The sequence below is a fragment of the Elephas maximus genome, chromosome 1, assembly GCF_024166365.1.
Source record: "Elephas maximus indicus isolate mEleMax1 chromosome 1, mEleMax1 primary haplotype, whole genome shotgun sequence".
Classification (NCBI taxonomy): domain Eukaryota; kingdom Metazoa; phylum Chordata; class Mammalia; order Proboscidea; family Elephantidae; genus Elephas; species Elephas maximus.
The window spans coordinates 225,924,687-225,944,484 of record NC_064819.1 but is presented as its reverse complement, the minus strand read 5'-3'; the positions used below and the strand labels follow the sequence as shown (position 1 = coordinate 225,944,484).

Genomic DNA, 19,798 nt, shown 5'->3' with positions numbered 1-19,798 from the left:
CGCCTATTTTCAGCTGTTTCTCCCTCCTCTCCCCTCTCCTCTGTCTCCTTCTTTTTGATCTGAAGGATTTCTTTGTCTATTATCCTATGCATTAGTCCATTAGTTCTTTGAGAGTTGTAAGTAAGGCAAATCTCTCCCACACCATGACTGTTTTTTTTTTTTTTAACTCTGTTTTGTGGTTCCTTTTTGTAAACAGATGTTCTTGATTTCAATGTGTCTGATTTATCCATCACTTCCATTGTGGTTAGTGCTTTTGTTTCTGGTTGAAGAAATTATTTTCAATACTCAGGTCATAAGGAAATAGATAGTATCACCCTCATTTTATGGCTGAGGATACTGAGGTTCATAGAGGCTGAGTGGCCTGGTCAAGCACCCAGTAAATGGAGCACAGAAATGTGACCCTAGCCTGTCTGGCCTTACAGTGTGTGTACTTTCCATGATACTATGGTTCTTGCCCATCCATGGGCCCAAGTAACTACAGGTTCTCACAGGTTACAGGAAGCTCATATACTTACCAGGCTTCTTCTGCCAGACTTTTCTATTTTGAGTGATAATGTCTTCATTTTTGTTTGCGTTTTTTCACTTCCCAAATTTAAAGCATTAAGTTGATCATTTATATAAAGACCTATACTGTTTTTACACACTCTTAGTTGAGAATGGTAGTCACTTTTTAAATTTATTTGGCTAGTGGTCAAGGCTAAAAATACATCTTTGTTGAATAAATATATTTAGTAAAATCTCTATGAAATAGAGTTAGCTAAATTAAGAAAATTAAACTTTGAATATGGTACAAGGTAGAACAGTTTTTGAACTAGACTTATGATATAATAGCCTCTCTTAAAATAGTCATAGCTTTTCCTTAATGTATCTTTCTTTTCTTTTAAAATCTGTTTCTGAATTTAGAAAAAGGTTTTTATTTTCTCTGTATCACCCAAACTTAATGATATCTTTAGGCCCTAAAATGTCTTTGAGCTTTTAGCAACTTTTTCTAGAGAGTTACCCCCTCCCCCCCCCTTTTTTTTTCCTTGTAAAGAAGTCACCAACCTTGTACAGTGTAGGTTTAAAAAAATGGTGCTAGTTGTTGACTTAATAGAGAAGTACTTTTTTTTTTTTTTAGTTTGAGTCTCTCTCTCTCCGTCTCCCTTTCTTTCTCTCTCTCCACATATATCTGTCTCTCTCCTATTTAAACCTACAACACACAAGGATTTGGTTGGCTGTCCTTCCATATCTTCCTAAGTTTCTCTCTCCCTTCACTCTGGCCCTCAGTGTGACTCTCCTGGTATTTATTTTAACTCTAAAATACTGTGATTTTCAGTTTCATAATGGAAAACTAGAATCACAGATCACTACCAAAAGTCTTGCCCAACAACTAGAAGCCTACCTGATGAAAGTAAAAACAACCAAATTGTCTTTTTAGATGAAGGATCATGGCTCAATTGCTTTGTACGATGACAGTCTAACCTGATATTTCAGTAGAATCACAGTGAGTGCATTTCAAAACAAAAATAGAAGGGCTGGATGCTTATGGGACCATTAAGTTAGGTCACTGAAGTCAGAGGACTCTTCTGAATTTTCTGATTCATCAGTCAAAACATATTTCTGAAAAGTTTTAATCGAATCATTATTTGGTAGATCACTAAAGGCTAAATTTTTTTTCTAAAGAAATATATTGGAATCTGTCAGATAAATGTTGAACAGTTAGATTTTTTTTTTGCCTTGGAAACAGAATATGTTCCTCCTGCTTGCATATTTCCCGGACAGATTTTGTTTTTTGTTTTCTCTTGTTACTGAAAACAGACATGCAAGGCACTTGGTTAAAATAACATTTCAGCTTTTTACTTAAACAAATGAAATTGAAAAAAAAAAAATCATGGTAATTTTTATCCAGAGCATGAAGCAAGTTATTAGTTTGGCTCAGTTTGGTATAGATCAGCCATGACTGTGGTATACAGGTCTAAAATCATTTTTTCTAAGTAACTTTGTTTTCTTTCTGAAATATTTTGGGTAATGAACTTTCTATTTTGGAATGAGGAACTTGAAAGCCTAAAAAAATACTATCCTGGAAAATTGTATCTAAAACTTTAAAAAAAAATCTTAAATATTTGCTTGGGTCCAATCAGTCCGATTGCTGTAGAGTAAGGATACGCAGCTGTGTAGTGTAACCAGCCCCAGGTAGGCTTGGACTCGCACTTCTGAGGGACTGAACCACATTCACAAGAGAATAAAGAACACTTGTGTGCCTTCCCTGATGTGAACAAGAGGTTTTGTTTATGTTCCTTCTTCTTGAGAAGGCTTCACAGGATTGATAGTGGAAAGTACATTCATTTATTCCTGAGAAATTAGAAATGGGGAGCTTTCGGCCACCTTAAAAAAAAGTCTCAGAATAGGTAGGAAAGAATGGGTAGAAATCATTCTGCCTGATTGTCTGAAGGGAGCCCTGGTGGTGCAGGTGTGAAGAGCTCAGCTGCTACCCATAAAGGTCGGCAATTCAAATCCACCAGCCACTTCTTGAAAACCCTATGGGGAATTCTACTCTGTCCAAAGGGTAGCTTTGAGTCAGAATTGACTCGATGGCGAGTTTGGTTTTTTGGTGATTATTTGAAACTCACAAAAGAAGAAATAAAGAACCAACTTCATTCATATTTAAAACTTGCTGAGTTTATATGCTACAAAGTGTGTTTAATAGCTATAAAGGTTACTAAAAAATCTGTTCCCCATATTTTTAAGTTTAATTTTAAAAAGAATTGTCTAATTTAATTTTAAAAAAGAATAGCCTGATCTACGATTATTCTTTCATTCTATAAACATTTAGTGAGAACCATGTTTCTAAATAACTGGATACATCAGTGAATAAAGCAGATTCTGATTCACGTTTTTCATGGAGCTTAACTTTTAGTTGATGGAGACCGATAATAAACACCTCACACAATAAGTAAGTGACATATCTTCTGTGCCAGCAAAAGAGTAGAGCTGGGCGAGGGGGTCAGGAGTGCAGAGAGTGGGAGTAATGGGTAGGGTCATTGGAGTGGCCTGATGGAGAGCTAAGATCTGAGAAAAAAACCTTGAAAGGCCATGTGAGAGTCAGCCAGGTGTATATTTATGGGGGAGGAGTTTTCCCAGCAGAGGGAACAGGTGGAGCCAAGGTCTCCTTGGTGAGGGCAGCAAGGGGGCCAGAGTGGCCAGAGCAGTGTGAGCCAAGATGAAAGTCGTAGGAGGTGATGTCAGAGGGAGAATGGTGGCCATACCTTGGAGGACCTGTGAGCCATTTAGTGGACTTTGATGTTCTGCATGATTTAGGGAGCTCTAGGAAGCTTTTGAACTGAGGAATGATATAAGCGAGTTCCATTTAAAGGATCACTCAGGCTGCTGTGTGGAGGAGACCTGGGATGGGACGGGGTGAGGGGCACAGAAGTGGGGAAACCTGAGGGAGGGTATGCAGGAACCTAGTGGGAGACAGTGGTGGTTGGGATTAGGGGATAGCAGTGGGGTCGCTGAGAAATGGAAAGATGGGATTTTGAATATGTTTGGAAGGTAGACCACCCAATAGGTGGATCAGAAATGTGAGAAACAGAGAAGATAAGTATAGTAGTTCTCACATTTTGACATCTTTCAGCAGTACAGGTCTTTTATATCCAAATGATGAAAAATATAAATCAGTGAAATCAAGCCAGAGAAGCAATAAACAAACATAAAGCCTGTAAACGGTGGTGCATTGACTAGGGGCAGAGGACGAACCGGAATTAAAACACAGAAGGGGGTAAAGTCAGCTTTAGAAATTCTAATTTAATCTTAACAGGAGAAATCTTGCACAGTTGTTTACAAAAGGTCACTTGATATCTATTCTATAAAATGACAGAAATGTTTGCAAGTGAAATAAAAAAAATTGCTGTCAAGTCAATTCCAACTCATGATGACCCCATGTGTTATAGAACTGCTGCATAGGGTTTTCTTAGCTGTAGTCTTTATGGAAGCAGATCTCCGGGCCTTTCTTCTGTGGTACCCCTGGGTGGCTTCCAACTGCCAATCTTTAGGTTAGTAGTCAACCACACACTGTTGGTGCCAGTCAGGGACCCTGCAAGTGAGAGCGTGATAATTGCATGCAAAATGACTAGTGACTTTCTACTCGTCTGTCAGTTTGTTGTACTGTGGTCGCTTCCGTGTTTCTGTGATGCTGAAAGCTATACCACTGGTATGTCAAATACCAGCAGGGTCACCCACGGTGGACAGGTTTCAGCGGAGACTAAGACAGACTACGAGGAAGGATGTAGCGATCTACTAAAACAAACTAGCTGGTGAAAACCTTATGAATAAATCCTTTCACTATACTTATGCAATCTGTATGCTGAGCAAATAGTAAGAGCAGCTGGACTATATGAAGAAGAACATGCCGTCAGGATTAAAGGAAGACTCATTAACAACCTATAATATGCAGATGATACAACCTTGCTTGCTGAGTGAAGCAAGTGAAGAGGACTTGAAGCACTTGGTAAAGAAGATCAAAGACTACAGCCTTCAGTATAGATTGCATCTCAACATAAAGAAAACAAAAATCCTCACAACTGGACCAACAAGCAACATCATGATAAATGGAGAAAACATTGAAGTTGTCAAGGATTTAATTTTACTTGGATCCACAGTCAACTCCCACGGAGGCAGCAGTCAAGAAATCAAAGGATGTATTGCACTGGGCAAATCTGCTGCAAAAGACCTCTTTAACGTGTTAAAAGCAGAGATGTCACTTTTAGGACTAAGGTGCGCTTGACCCAAGCCATGGTATTTTCAGTCGCCTTATGTACATGTGAAAGCTAGACAATGATTAAGGAAGACTGAAGAAGGGTCGATGCCTTTGAATTGTGGTGTTGGCAAAGAATATTGACTCAACCATGGACTGCCAGAAGAATGAACAAGTCTGTCTTGGAAGAAGTACAGTCAGAATGCTCCTTGAAAGCAAGGATGGTGAGACTTTGTCTCACATACTTTGGACATGTTATCAGGAGGGACAAGTCCCTGGAGAAGGACATCATGCTTGGTAAAGTACAGGGCCAGTGAAAAAGAGGAAGACTTTCAATGAGATGGATTGACACAGTGGCTGCAACAGTGGACTCAAACATAGCCATGATTGTGAGGATGGCACAGGACAGGGCAGTGTTTTGTTCTGTTGTACATAGGGTGGTTATGAGGAAAGAAAAATTCACCCTGCGCCTTCAAGATGCAAGAAATTAGGATAAGCTTTATGAAAGCTTTTAAGTCTTTTCTAAATTAGCTTTTATATTTTTGCCTCTTGCTTTAACAGTTCATGTTCTCAGCTTGCCCTTCTGGCAGTCAGTCACCAAGGCATGGAGGCTCTGTCCCACAACCCCCCGAATGCCTGTCTACGTTTTCCATTCCCACTGCCCCTGTCCTACATTTGGTCCTCATTAGCTCTTGCCTGAGTTATGTACATTGCAGGGGGTTTCTTTCCCTGTCTCTAGTCTTTTAATATCCTCCTCATAAAAGTCACTTCCAAATTAATCTTCCTAAAGTGCTGTTCTCATGACATTGATTCACCTCCTCAAAACTTTGTGTGAATCTTCATTGCTGATCAAATTAATTAAGACTCTTTGGCTTGATATTTCAGACCCTTAGGCTCTCTTCAAACTGCCATTGCAGTCTAGTTGCTGGTTCCACCTTTGTCATCGGTCAAATGAACTTCCTGCTGTTTCCCAAACACTCTGCAGACATGCCTCCTCTTGTACCTTTAAACATAAAGTTTCTTCACTTGGAGGAATCACCTGTCCCCACCCCAATTACAATTTTTTTTTTAATTTATTTTATTTTTGTTGTTAAGAATATACATAGCGTAACACCCACTAATGCAACAATTTCTATGTGTACAATTCAGTCACATTGATTACATTCTTCAAGTTGTGCAACCAGTCTCACCCTCCTTCTCTGAGTTGTTCCTCCCCCATTAACATAAACTCATTGCCCCCTAAGGTTCCTATCTAGTATTTCGAGTTGCTGTTGTCAATTTGATCCCACATGCTGAGCAAATAATCTGAAAAGCTAAACTATACAAAGAAGAACTTGGCATCAGGATTGGTGGAAGACTCATTAACAACCTGTGATATGCAGATGACATAACCTTGCTTGCTGAAGGTGAAGAGGAACTGAAGCACTTACTGATGAAGATCAAAGAATACAGCCTTAGTGTAGATTACACCTCAACATAAAGAAAACAGAATCTTCACAACAGGACCGGTAAGCAACATTGTGATAAATGGAGAAGAGATTAAAGTTGTCAAGGATTTCATTTTAATTGGATCCACAATCAATGCCTATGGCAGTGGCAGTCAAGAAATCACAGGATGTATCACACTGGGCAAATGTGCTGCAAAAGACCTCTTTAAAGTGTTAAAAAGCAAAGATGTCACTTTGGGGACTAAGGTACTTTTGATCCAAACCATGGTGTTTTCAGTCGCCTCACATACATGTAGAAGCTGGACAATGAATAAGGAAGACTGAAGAAGAATTGATGCCTTTGAATTATGGTGTTGGCCAAGAGAACTGAATATACCATGGACTACCAGAAGAATGAACAAATCTGTCTTGGAAGAAATACATCCAGAGTTCTCCTTGGAATGGTGGATGGTGAGACTTCATCTCGTATACTTTGGACATGTTATGAGGAGGGATCAGTCCCTGGAGAAGGACATCATGCTTGGTAAGGTAGAGGGTCAAGGGAAAAGAGGAAGACCTTCAATAAGATAGATTGACACAATGGCTGCAACAGTGGGTTCAAACATAATAATGATTGTGAGGATGGGGCAGGACTGGGCAGTGTTTTGTTTTGTTGTACAGAGTGTCACTATGAGCCAAAACCAACTAGATGACACCTAACAACAACAACAAATAGTTCTTAAAAGATCATAATGCTCAAGGCAGACATTCTTTACGAGTTAAGCTGAACTATTGCTTGATTTAAAGAAGACTTCAGGATATATTTTTGTTTCCAGACTTAAAGATTATTTCAGGCTAGTAGTTTTGGTGGTATGCAGCCTCCATGGCTCCACAGAGTCTGGATTCCATGAGAATTTGACATCCTACTCTGTTGTAAGTGGCCCCACTTCCATGTTTTAGAGATCTTTAAAGACCAGATTCAAATGTGTCTTTCATCATAAAGCTTTTCTAGTCCTCTAAATCAGGGTAATTTTGCTTTCTTCGGAGTTTCCTATATTCCTACAGTGGTTTTTTTTTTTTCCTTGTTATCAGAATCTGCCCTGTATTATAGATTTTGTGCATATGGTTTATTTCTCTAATTATAAAATTCTTAAAGTCAGAAGGCAGTGTCAATCTTATTCTTAACCACAGTCTAGCATATATTTGAAACTACAAATATTTCCTCAAATGTATTAGAAAGACAGTACTTTACACTCTCCTGGTGCTTTTGCATGGGTTTTGAGACAGTTGGTTTCATTTGACTTTCACAAAAATCCTCTATTAGTTTTAGAAACTAGAAAGCCAAGTTCCAGAGAGGGAAACACTATCAGAGGTAACACTTTCAAGCTACAAATATTAAGAATATTCTTTTAAGCTATGTCATTTGCTCTTCTTGCTATGTCTGGATCAGTCAGACAGCTAATAAATATTTGTTGTGTATTTACTATGTCCCAGGTACTGTTCCAGGTACTGAAGGCTGAACTGAACAAGAAGGAGTCCCTTCTCTTGAGCATCTTAAGTTCTAAATTGAGGAAGAGGGAAAATAAATTTATAATTCTAACAAATAACCTCGGGTGTTTATAAATGCAAGAGCCCTTGGTTGTACAGTGGTTACAGCACTCAGGTGCTAACTGAAATGCCGTCAGTTCGAACCCACCAGCCATTCCACAGAAGAAAGATGTGGCAGTCTGCTTCTGTAAAGGTTTACATCTTTGGAAACACTATGGGGCAGTTCTACTCTGTCCTATGAGGCCATTATGAATTGGGATCGACTTGATGGCAGTGGGTTTGATTTTTGGTATATATAAATGCTATGAAGATAAAACAGGACAATGTGCTAGGAGATGGCTGGGCTTGGGGGTGGAGAGGATACAGCTCTATCTAGAACTGTCAGGGAACACCCTGCTGAGGAAGTGGCATTTGAGTTGAGACCAATGGGAAGGAGGCAGTCATCCAAAGTGCCACAGGGAGAACCTTTCAGGCGGAAGGAATGGAGATGTGCTCGAGGGACAGAAGACAGCCAGTGTGGCTGGAAAGGAGGAGGTAGAAGGAGATGTAGCTGGAAGGGTAAGGAGGGCCTATGTAGGCCTTCTCATCTTGATGAAGACTATGGCTGTTTTTTCTACGTGTGATGGGTGGGCATTAGAAGGTTTTCATCTGGGGAATCCTGTGATTGAATTTGTGTTTTGGAAGCATTACTCTCCCTATTGTTTGGAGGATGGACTCAGGCCATGGAGAGGGCAGTTGTGGAGGCAGAAGGCCAGTAGAACAGGACTCGGAGGTGAAGCGACTTCTCCAAGGTCACTTGGAGATTAAGGATTGGAGTGAGGAGCGGATCTTCTCTCAGCTCATTGCCCAAGGTTGTCCAGAAGGTTAGTGGAAGAAGGGGGGAGCATCCTGCACAAATTCTCCTCGTTCTTAAAGCCACGTTTCTACTAACATGTGGTAGAAATAAAAACACAATACTTCCCAGGGCTTAACAGCATTTCCTTTGTGTACTGGTTGCTGTGGACTTGACCATGATGACCACCGTGTGCATCAGATAGCACCGTGCTCCACAGGGTTATCAGTGGATGATTTTTTGGAGGTAGGTCACCAGGTCTTTCTTTTGAGATGCCTCTGGGTGGACTTGAACTTGCAACCTTTCAGTTAGCAGTTGAGCATGCTGTTTGCACCACCCAGAGACTTCAACATCAATTGAGTAGTTTGCTTTTATTAGTGTGACCAATGAAAGGAGTCCTGGTGGTGCAGTGGTTAAGCACTTGGCTGCTAACCAAAAAGGGTTGCAGTTCGAACCCACCCAGCAGCTAGCTCCTCGGAAGAAAAGACCTGGCAATCTGTTCCTGTAAAGATTACAGTTCTACTCCGCCATGTAGGGTTCTGTGAGTCAGTACTGACTCACAGGCACACACAGAAAGAAAAAATGGTCTTTTCTGTCCTTTTTCCCTCATTTGATTTGATTCTGTTTAATCTCATTTCTGTATTTCCCTTTCATATAGTTACCTATGATTTATATGGTGACTCACTCCCTAATGATAGGGCATTTAGTGGCCATTTTAAACTATTGTCAGCATGTCAAACTCACATTTTTTAAAACAATATAAAGAAAAAGGACTTTTGAGCTAACTAACATTTGTGAAGTAATTAAGTTTCTTCAGTAAATATAAATATTTCATACGCAAAATGGGGAAAAGCAAAATTGGGTTTTAAGTTAAATCATTATATATAATTTGTTGATTAAAACTAAGATCTTTAAAATGTCTTCAATTTTCTCGTTAAAAATAAACTATTTAAAACCCAGATGTTCTGAAATGAATAAAACCACGTGCATTCATTGCTTTGTAAATAATAATTTATTTTTTGAGATTATAAGAAAATTTTATGGGACTGATTTTCATTGGGAAACGCTGGTGGTGTAGTGATTAAGTGCTACAGCTGCTAACCAAGAGGTCGGCAGTTCGAATCTGCCGGGTGCTCCTTGGAAACTCTATGAGGGCAGTTCTACTCTGTCCTATAGGGTCGTTGTGAGTTGGAATCGACTCAATGGCAGTGGCTGGTGGGAATTTTCATTGCAATCCATACCAGGTACTCCTTAATTTGGGGATTGGGTTAAATCCACCCCTACAGGGACGGGAAACCCAATAAACAAGGTACGCATGGGTTTACTTACTAATCTGTGGTGCACAATTTTGCCTGTTTTTTGCCACATCAAAGATGTAGTGAAATCCATGTGAAATTGTGAACGACAGATTAGTGAATAAATGCAATTTAGCCTGTGCATAATTTGCCTACTGGTAAACCTGCCCCTCCACCCATGGCAACTTTATGGAGAATTTCCAGGAGATCTTGGATGAGTGACTGACCTGCTCTGGGCCGCTTTCCTTCACATAGCCAGTCCTCTTGTCCATTAATGTGTTAGCAACTGTGCACAGATGCAAACAACAGAGATACAAAAAAATGATTAAATACAGCCCTGTTCTCAAGTAGCTCACCAAAAGGTAAATAAGTCCATGAGCAGTTATACTACCTGGTGAGAAATAAAATCGTATTCTTCCAGTATGATGGAGTAAACCTGGGTGCAGTGGGCAGAGTACCTACCTCATCCTGAGGCCATCAGAAAAGGCCTCCTGGAGGAGCTGACCCTTGAGCTGACCCTTGAACTGACCCTTGAAAGAAGGGTCACTCCTTGAACCTTCATTTGATTTGCATTGGGGAGTTTTATGAGTGTATTTTGTGAATGTTTCACGGAAGGCCCTTAGCTAAGGGTTCTCTGACTTGAGGCAATTGCTAGGTGTGGAATGGTAGAAATAATGAACCACGACTTAGTACGACAGTATCTATAAAGCATTTCCATCTATTGAATCCTCTGTAATGGAACTTCAGATTCATTTTCATTTGTTATCTTGTCTGATTCCATCAACATCTTACCCCAATGGAAACTCCCTTCTAGCTCTGGTACCAAACCAAAGCGAACCTGTTGCCTTTGAGTAGATTCTGACTCATGGTGACCCCATGTGTGTCAGAACAGAACTGCTCCATAGTGTTTTCAAGGCTGTGACCTTTTGGAAGCAGATCTCTAAGCCTTTCTTCCGATGTGCCTCTGGGTGGGTTTGAACTGCCAACCTTTCAGTTAATAGTTGAGCGCTTAACTCTTTGTGCCATGCAGGGACTCTTAGCACTGGTACACATAGTCTTTTTCTCATTTTCTTTCCAGTTCTTCCCCTTATTCCTTCTTTTTCTTTTCTTCCTTCCTATCTTTCTTTTTCTTCTGACTCTGCTTTCCTCCATTTTCAAATAAAATTATAAATGTTCCACAGTGCCTAGAAAAAAGCGATTGAAAGCATTTGCGCTGTGTTTGAGTAGAACCACAAGCAGGAATACGCTTCACAGCTATTTTTGCTGCTCATTTAACTTGTGCTTTCTCAGTCCTTTAAGCAGTTTTGAGGTTCAAAAGGGCTCCCTGAAAGTGCTGCAGCGACCTTATGCTAGTCTTTTGCTCAAATAGCCCATTTCGCTGTAATCAAATTAGAGTACTATCAGCAAAAGCTACAGGAAAGCCTGTGCTTAATTTCTTTCCAGAGTAGGAAGCTGATCACACAGAGCAGAGGTTTTCTAAAATAGCTCGCAGTAGGGGAATGTGTCAGGCCTTGGCCAGAGTGGGAATTTTGTAGATCTGGCTAGTGAGTAATCTGTTCCTGGTGTTTATTTGGAGAGTTTGGTAGTGTTTGCAATACCTTTTTCAGATTATTAGGGTTCAGTCAATTATAGATCTTTGGTCTCTTAGGTGTTAAGTGGTCTGACTTGATTTAAGGCAACCACTTCCCAAGCCACTTGATACTTTCCTGAACGGGAAAGTTTTATATTTATGCAAATATATAATTACTGAGAAGATATGTGTGACGAGTTAGTATCTGTCTAAGTCATCTAGTGCTTCTACAACAGAAATACCACAAGTGGATGGCTTTAACGAAGAGAAATTAATTTTCTCACAGTCTAGTAGGCTAGAAGTTCAAATTCAAGGCATCAGCTCCAGGGGAAGGCTTTCTCTGTCAGCTCTGGAGGAAGGTCCTTGTCATCAATCTTCCCCTGGACAGGAACCCAAAGGACACACTCTGCTCCCGGCACTGCTTTCTTGGTGGTATGAGGTCCCCACTCTCTGCTTGCTTCCCTTTCCTTTTATCTCTCGTAAGATAAAAGGCAGTGCAGGTCACACTCCAGGGAAACTCCCTTTACATTGACTCAGGGATGTGACCTTAGTAAGGGTGTTACAATCCCACCATAATTCCTCTTTAACATAAGGTTACAATCACAAAATGGAAGACAAACACACAACACTGGGAATCATGGCCTAATCAAGTTGACATAGTTTTGGGGACACAATTCAATCCATGGCAGTATCTTAACTAGATATTTTTTTTTTCTTTTTAACCTTTTGTTAGAAAATATTTCAAATATGTATGCAAAGCAAAAGGAAAAAGTATAATGAATCTTCATTAACGTTATCCAGCCTCAGCCATTATCAATATATTGCCAGACTTGTTCCAGCTATACCCTCCCCTCCCTATCTTTTTTTTTTCAGTAATTTTTATTGTGCTTTAAGTGAAAGTTTACAAATCAAGCCAGTCTCTCACACAAAAACCCATACACAACTTGCTACATACTCCCAATTACTTCCCCCCCATGAGACAGCCTGCTCTCTCCTTCCATTCTCTCTTTTTGTGACCATTTTGCCAGCTTCTAAGCCCCTCTACCTTCGCATCTCCTTGTCAGGCAGGAGATGCCAACATTGTCTCAAGTGTCCACCCAAACCAAGTAGCTCACGCCTCACCAGCATCCCTCCCCAACCCATCATCCAGTCCAAACCATGTCTGATGAGCTGGCTTCGGGAATGGTTCCTGTAGTGGGCCAACAGAAGGTCTGGGGGCCATGATCACCAGGGTCCTTCCAGTCTCAGTCAGACCATTAAGTCTGGTCTTTTTATGAGAATTTGGGGTCTGCATCCCACTGTTTTCCTGCTCCCTCAGGGATTCTCTGTTGTGTTCCCTGTCAGGGCAGTCATCAGTTGTGGCCGGACACCATCTTGTTCTTCTGGTCTCAGGATGATGTAGTCTCTGGTTCATGTAGCCCTTTCTGTCTCTTGGGCTCGTTATCATCCCGTTTAACTAGATATTTTAATGCCACGTTACTTAAAAGTAGATTTATTATTTGACATTCCATGTCTACATGCAGTCAGCTGAACACAACATTGGGTAAATACTGGCTTTTCCCATAAGAACTCAGAACCTAGAACCTGTAAAATTTTGTGGGGCATATTGGTTTGGAGCAAAGTCAAACATTCTGAGTTGGTTGGAGTGAGTCTAAGGTTTTTGGAGAGGATCTTATTTTGTTCTTTGTCTTCTGCCCTCTAATTATCTCCTTCCTACTACTTCCTTGGAGTTTGAATGCTTGAGATTGACAAGAGTATCCCATGGGATGAAGTAGCAAAATGCCTTCTCTGTCTTGTCTGCTATTGGAGATGTAGATGACCCATAGAACTCTCGTGTCTAGATTTTTGAACAAAATTAAAAACGGAGGAACATAAAATTGCCAAGTATTTATTTTGCTACATAGGATATTTAAATTTTTTCAAAAAAGACAAAAACTTACCTACTATCACCATTTTCCACAAGAAGGCATTATGTTTTAACATCAAGTTATAACAAGGATATAATCTCAGAAGAAATGAAGTCCTTCCCAAGACGGACAATTGGTGATGTTACATTGACGTTTTGTCTGGGGACGGGTGAAAAGTTTGCCGAGGACTCTCAGTCACCCTTGGATTGCACCTGAGGGACTGCTGCCAGAAAATCCCGGACCATCAATCCGCTTCTCATAGACTGTGCTGCAGTTTTGGGGTTCTCTTTAATTAGGAGATGGCAAATGTTTTCGTGCCTTCTTGGGTGAAGCTCTAGTAAAGTTATAAAGGTATTAAGGAGAGAATGAATTAATGTTATTTCATCTTAACTGTGGAGTTATGAGCTGATGTTGGTCATGGATTAAGGAATATGTGAAAGATACTTGTGAGTTTAAATATATGTCCCTTGCCCACATCACCCATCTGGACTCAGTTAACGGTGTTGTTTTACTTCCTGTGTGGCTCCAGCTGTGACTCTCTTTTCTTAATCCCCTTTCTCCAGAGTTTTTGCTCAATCAGGGTGAATTCAATGATAGATGGCAATTTGCTTTTTGTTTAAGATATCTTCTAGTATTCTAAAGAATTCCCCGAACGAGCTTTTTAGGTTCTGGGAGCACTGGGGAATGGGGAAAATCAGAATATGGAGACTTTTAGATCCTAGAACAGTGAATTCTAAGGTAGACAAATCAGTTTTGGAAAATGGCATCATGATGCCTGTCATGTAGATATAAATATCATCTGTTTATCTTTTGGCTCTTTTGTCTTTGAAACACTAGGGGTTCCATCACTGAAACTGACAAGTAGAGAATGCTGGTTCAATCATGATTTACTTTAGTCTCTTTTGGTTTTATTTGTGGAAAACAGGCTGCCCATCAGGCATCTTCATCCTCACCCAAGCTGAGTGACGCATCACGTTCTCTCTCTTCCCCGGAAAATGCAAGGAAGATGCCCAGCCGTGTTTCTTCCTCCTCATCTAAAGACACGCAGTCCTGGCTGGACACAGTTAACAGCTCCTCCATGGCTGAGGACGCCGGACAGTCTGTAATGTTTGCCGTGCGGGTTCACTCACCTCTCCCCTCAGAGGCAGGCAGTCACAAGGCCCAGGAAGATGCCATGTCAGAAAGTGGAGTTTTGAACTCTTTATCCAGTGATGATACTTCTTCACTGAGTAGCAATGTAGGCCATCTTACTGTCCCAGACAAGCCTACTGGATCAAAGATGCCGGAGAGAGGTAAGCGAGCAAAGAATGTTTATTCTTGTTTGGGAAACGGATATTTGTATGTCTACGTGGAACTCTAATGTTCACTTGTCACAAGAGTGTTTAAACTTGTCAATGATTGGCCTGAGCCCAGCTTTCCTAGAGTTTGTGTACGGGAAACTCCAATTTCCGTGCAATTAGTTCAAAGCAGCCAGCCAACCAGTTGCCACTGAGTTGATTCTAACTCAGGGCGGCCCCATGTGTGCCGGAGTAGAACTGTGCTCCATAGGGTTTCACAATGATTGATTTTCAGATGTAGAGCACCAGGCCTTTCTTCTGAGGTACCTCTTGGTGGACTCAAACTTTTAACCTTTCTGTTAGCAGCTGAGCACATTAACCATTTGCACACCCAGGGGACTCCTTGAAATTCGTTACCAGCTATAAACGTTGCTTATCAAATGCTTTAGAATTATGAGACATATAAGCATAAATTAATGATACATTTCCACCAATCTGAAAAAAATTTTTGATTCCTTTTTTAGACTCGTGTCCCATTCCCTGGAGCTTGTGGTGATTAAATCAGTTTTGTAGTCTGGTATTCTCAACCTCACTTCGATAGTTCTAAACTAACTTAGAGCAGCCCCCTGCCCTGGGCCACGGCCACAGACAATGTCTGTTTTCTGTCAGTAGGTTCCTGCACGTGCTGTGTGGTTAACAGTGAGACAAACAAGTTCAAGAGCAGTGTGTGCTCTTTGGAGGTGGCACCAGGACCTTTAAACCAAAGGAGACCACTGCTTATTCTTTGGAAAAACATTCAAATCTTTGCAAAGGAAAGTGTTAAAAAAATTAATAATGGTGGTTTTCTTAATACTGTGTAATGATTGGTCCTTATCTTTGATTTAGGACCAACATCAATTGATCATGATGCATCTTTTCGATTTCCTGTGCCTTATTCCTTTTGGAGTAGAACAAATTTACCTGATATAAGATACTGAGCAAAGAAAATGATGAGTTTTTTTTTCCCCCCTGTGGTTGTGTGGTTCTATGGAGAGAAAGGAGCACTGGTGGCACAATGGTTAAGGGCTCAGCTGCTAACTGAAAGGTTGGCATTCGAACCCACCCAGCAACTCCACAGGAGAAAGACCTGGCAATCTGCTCCACTAAAAATTACAGCCTAGGAAACCCTATGGGACAATTCTACTCTGTCACAGGGGGTCACTATGACTTGAATCGACTCAACGGCACCTAACAACAAAACAGAAAAAAAGTAGACTGCCTAAACTCCCATGATAACTAGACCGAGTTTCCTTGTGTCACAGATGACTGACTGCTCAACCCTCTCCCCTAGCCAAATCAGGGAACATTTCTTTAAGTCTTCAAATTTTAAGATGTACCCTATTAACTTAACATTTGGATCACAATGCAGACCCATTTGTGTGCATGCGTATGTGTGTGTGTGTGTGTGTGTGTGTGTTTGGCCACCATTTTGAAATTGAATGCCCAGGTTGGTAACTCATTCTCCAGGTCACAGTAGTCACCATTCCTTGTGGCCTTACTTGCAGATGCTTCATAGAGTTGAGTGACCTACGTGGCCTCTGCTGGACTTTCATTTTATACTCCCTGTTTAGGACAACTCTTTGCTTTATATTAGAAAAAATACAATGACTGACAACATTGAAAAACTAAGCTACTTTTAGAAGAGAATGGCTGAGGTAGGGAGGTGAATGGGACCACTGTTGAGGAATATGTGAGGTGAAGGTTGGGACCGTGAAGAATGGAGAAGGGTAGACTCAAGCTGTTCTCAGGTTTGTGAGTTGTCATCATGTAGAAGTATTGGACTTAATTTGTAACTCCTTGGAAGTACAAAATTGAGACAAAGTACAAGTAAAAAGGAAGTAGATTTAGGTTCAGCTTCAGAAAATTCTTGCTAATGTCAAGAGCCATTCAAAATAGAATGAGCTCTTTAGAAGGTAATGCGTTCCTTGTCAGTGAAAGTGTTTACTCATTCTGAGATAATCATTTCATTGCATATTGATTGCATAGTGATCATAATCTTAGTTCTTGTGAGAGTGTACTGAGGAGAGAATTTTAGTTACTTGAACTAGATGACCTCTAACTTGATGTTTAGAGAATCCTTACAGACAGGACTGGTAGGGCTTAATAAAAATATAATAAAAAGTACCTCATCTTTTCTTTTCCTGCTGAAAAACAAGGTGAAAGTCTTATTTTAATCATTGAGCCATAAATAGAACTAGAAAAGTTACACACACACACCCTCTAGGATTAGCATGGCTTCAAAAGTAGAATGTCATTTTTGTTAGGTGCCTTTGAGTCATCGTGATTCATAGTGACCCTGTGTACAACAGAAGGAAACATTACCCAGTCCTGCGCGATCTTCACAGTCTTTGCTATCTTTGAGCCCATTGTTGCAGCCACTGTGTCAATCTATCTCATTAAGGGCTTTCCTCTTTTTCTCTGACCATCTACTAAGTATGATGTCCATCTCCAGGGACTGATCCTTCCTGGTAACATGTTCCAAAGTATGTGAGACGAAGTCTCGCCATCCACCCTTCCAAGACAGATTTGTTTGTTCTTCTGGCAGCCAATAATCTTCGCCAACACCATAATTCAAAGGCATCAATTCTCCTTTGGTCTTCCTTATTCATTGTTCAGCTTTCACATGCATATGAGGTGATTGCAAATACATGGCTTGGGTCAGGCGCACCTTAGTTCTCAAAGTGATATCTTTGCTTCTTAACACTTTAAAGGGGTCTTTTACAGCAGATTTTTCTGGCGCATTATGTCTTTTGATCTCTTGATTGCTGATTGCATCAGTGTTGAGTAAAATGAAATCCTCTACAGCCTCAATCTTTTCTCCATTTTTCATGATGTTGCTTATTGGTCCAGTTGTGAGGATTTTTGTTTTCTTTATGTTGAGGCGCAATCCATACTGAAGGCTGTGGCCTTTGATCTTCATTAGTAAGCGCTTCAAGTCCTCTTCACTTTCAGCAAGCAAGGTTGTGTCATCTGCATAACGCAGGTTGTTAATGAGTCTTATTCCAATCCTGATGCTGTGTTCTTCTTCATATAGTCCAGCTTCTCAGATTATTTGCTCAGCATAGAGATTGAATAGGTATGGTGAAAGAATACAACCCTAACAGACACCTTTCCTAATTTTAAACCATGCAGTATTCCCTTGCGAGTAAAATTCTGCTGAAGATAATTCAAAAATAGTTGCAGCAGTACATCAACAGGGAACTGCTATAAGGTCAAGCCGGATCCAGAAGAGACATAGGACAAGGAATATCATTGCTGATGTCAGATGGATCCTGGCTGAAATCAGAGAATATCAGATGTCTACCTGTGTTCTGTTGACTATGCAAAGGCATCCGACTCAGGAGTTTATTACAAATTATGGATAACATTGCAAAGAATGGGAATTCCAGAACAAAAGTAGAATACAGAATGGAATTCCACCTGGGTTCTTCCCCAGGAGATAACCCTGCAGTTTGAAAGTTTTCCTTCAGGGCCAATCACCCGAGAGTCATGGGAAGATGCATGTAGTCCTTGTCAGCATCTAAATGCCGTCCTGGGAGTGCGTGGGCACAGAGCTGGCTGGGCCCCAATAGCTCTTCTCATCTATGAACAAGGAAGCTTAGTAATATTTAGCTTGGAGTTACTTCCAGCCTGACTAACGAAGTCTTATGCTTCCTCAAACAATTGGAAGTGAAGGTATTTCTCTCCGTAGATGGGAAGAGAAAATAAAATATTTTCCCCTCCCTGATTTGCTGGCAGTTGCCATATGTTAGAGAATTTTTGCAGATGATTCTCTCCTGCTGCTGGGCCTTGGTTACAATCCCAGAATAGCTAAACCCAGAAAGCCATCACTATGGAAACAGCTCCCCAGTCTTTACTCGCATTTCTGACGACTGGCTGTTGACTATTCAAACTGTGTACTCTGTGTGTGTGTGTGTGTTTAAACATGTGTGTGTTTGTGTGTTGGAGGAGAAGAAGGTAGCATTTCATTTCTGTGACTTCTAAAAATTATTGTTTTTCAGCTGCTAATCCAAAAAAATGAAGGCTTTGAAATTCCTGAGTTGGAAATATTGTTCAGGGTATTTTTATGACAGGGATTGAAGCTTAGATGTGGTCTAAGACAGGAGTTAGGATTTTAGAAGATTAGAGTCCCAGTCTCAAGATGCCTTTGCTGGAAAAAGAGGCTTTTATGCTACAAAAGGTTCTTAAAGTTTAATAACTGAGCCCTGAATCAAGCAGGCAGCATGTATTATAAAGTTCTTCTTATTTAGATAAGAGAAATATTTTGCAGTTGGTATGCAATTAAAATTTCCACTGCTGTAATTTTATAGTCAATGTAAATATCCTTTTAGACATTTCTCCCCTGCAGTGTAAGCCGTCTTAATGAAACAAGGCTGGGCGTTAATTGCATCCTATTGTCTTTCTACACTGGTACTTCCAGAGATAGATCTCCATGGACTCTTCACTTAGTCTGTCCACAAGGCATGGTAGGAAAGGAAATAATGGGGATAATGGGGTGTTCATCTCATCTCAATTTTACTCTGTGCTGTTCCTTTCTTTTGCGAGAGGTTATCTGACCCTTGAATTATGCCTGTGTGATGGTGAGCTGAAGTCCCTGGGTGTGCCAGTGGTTAATGCACTCAGCTAGTAACCAAAAGGTTGGAAGTTTGAATCCACTCAGAGGCACCTCAAAAGAGAAGCCCGGTGATTTACTTCCAAAAGATCAGCCATGGGAAACCCTGTGGAGCACAGTTCTTTGACACACACGCGGTTGCCGTGAATTGACTGGACAACATCTGGTTTTCTGGTTTTTAATCATTAGTCACATTCTGCGTCTCTGCATTCATTATGTTCTACGTGGTGCCACTGTGGAGAAGAGTTTGCTTATACTCACTCAAGGAAATGAATAGCCGTACTGTGAACATTGGAAGCTGTTAGTCTACTAATAGGACTAACGCCCCATTTATAAAACTGAATTATCAAGTACAAGTGCAGCCAAAATTGATCTGGGGGTTACGTAGATTAGCAACTGAATAAAAAAACACTTTTAATTAAGAGGCAAAAGCCAAAACCAAACATACATGTGCATACGTGACATCTCAGGCAAGTGACATAAATGAGGCCAGACTTTAGGATTTAACAAATATTAGCCAAAAAAGTTTCCACAATCTGAGTGCCAACAGCACAGATGC

The 19,798-nt window shown here is 40.6% G+C and overlaps 2 protein-coding genes across 15 annotated transcripts in view; one reads left to right on the top strand and one right to left on the bottom strand.

The window, feature by feature from the left end:
• The window catches only part of OPRM1 (opioid receptor mu 1), a 199,843-nt gene that overhangs the window by 50,607 nt on the left and 129,438 nt on the right, over window positions 1-19,798 (bottom strand). The gene's annotated exons all lie outside the window — the stretch shown is intronic.
• IPCEF1 (interaction protein for cytohesin exchange factors 1) overlaps window positions 1-19,798 on the top strand; it is a 235,645-nt gene that overhangs the window by 179,678 nt on the left and 36,169 nt on the right. For all 14 annotated transcript variants that reach the window (XM_049904225.1, XM_049904163.1, XM_049904172.1 and 11 more), the window contains one exon: window positions 14,237-14,603. In XM_049904225.1, coding sequence (XP_049760182.1) covers window positions 14,237-14,603 — 367 coding nt within the window. The remainder of the gene's footprint in view (window positions 1-14,236; window positions 14,604-19,798) is intronic.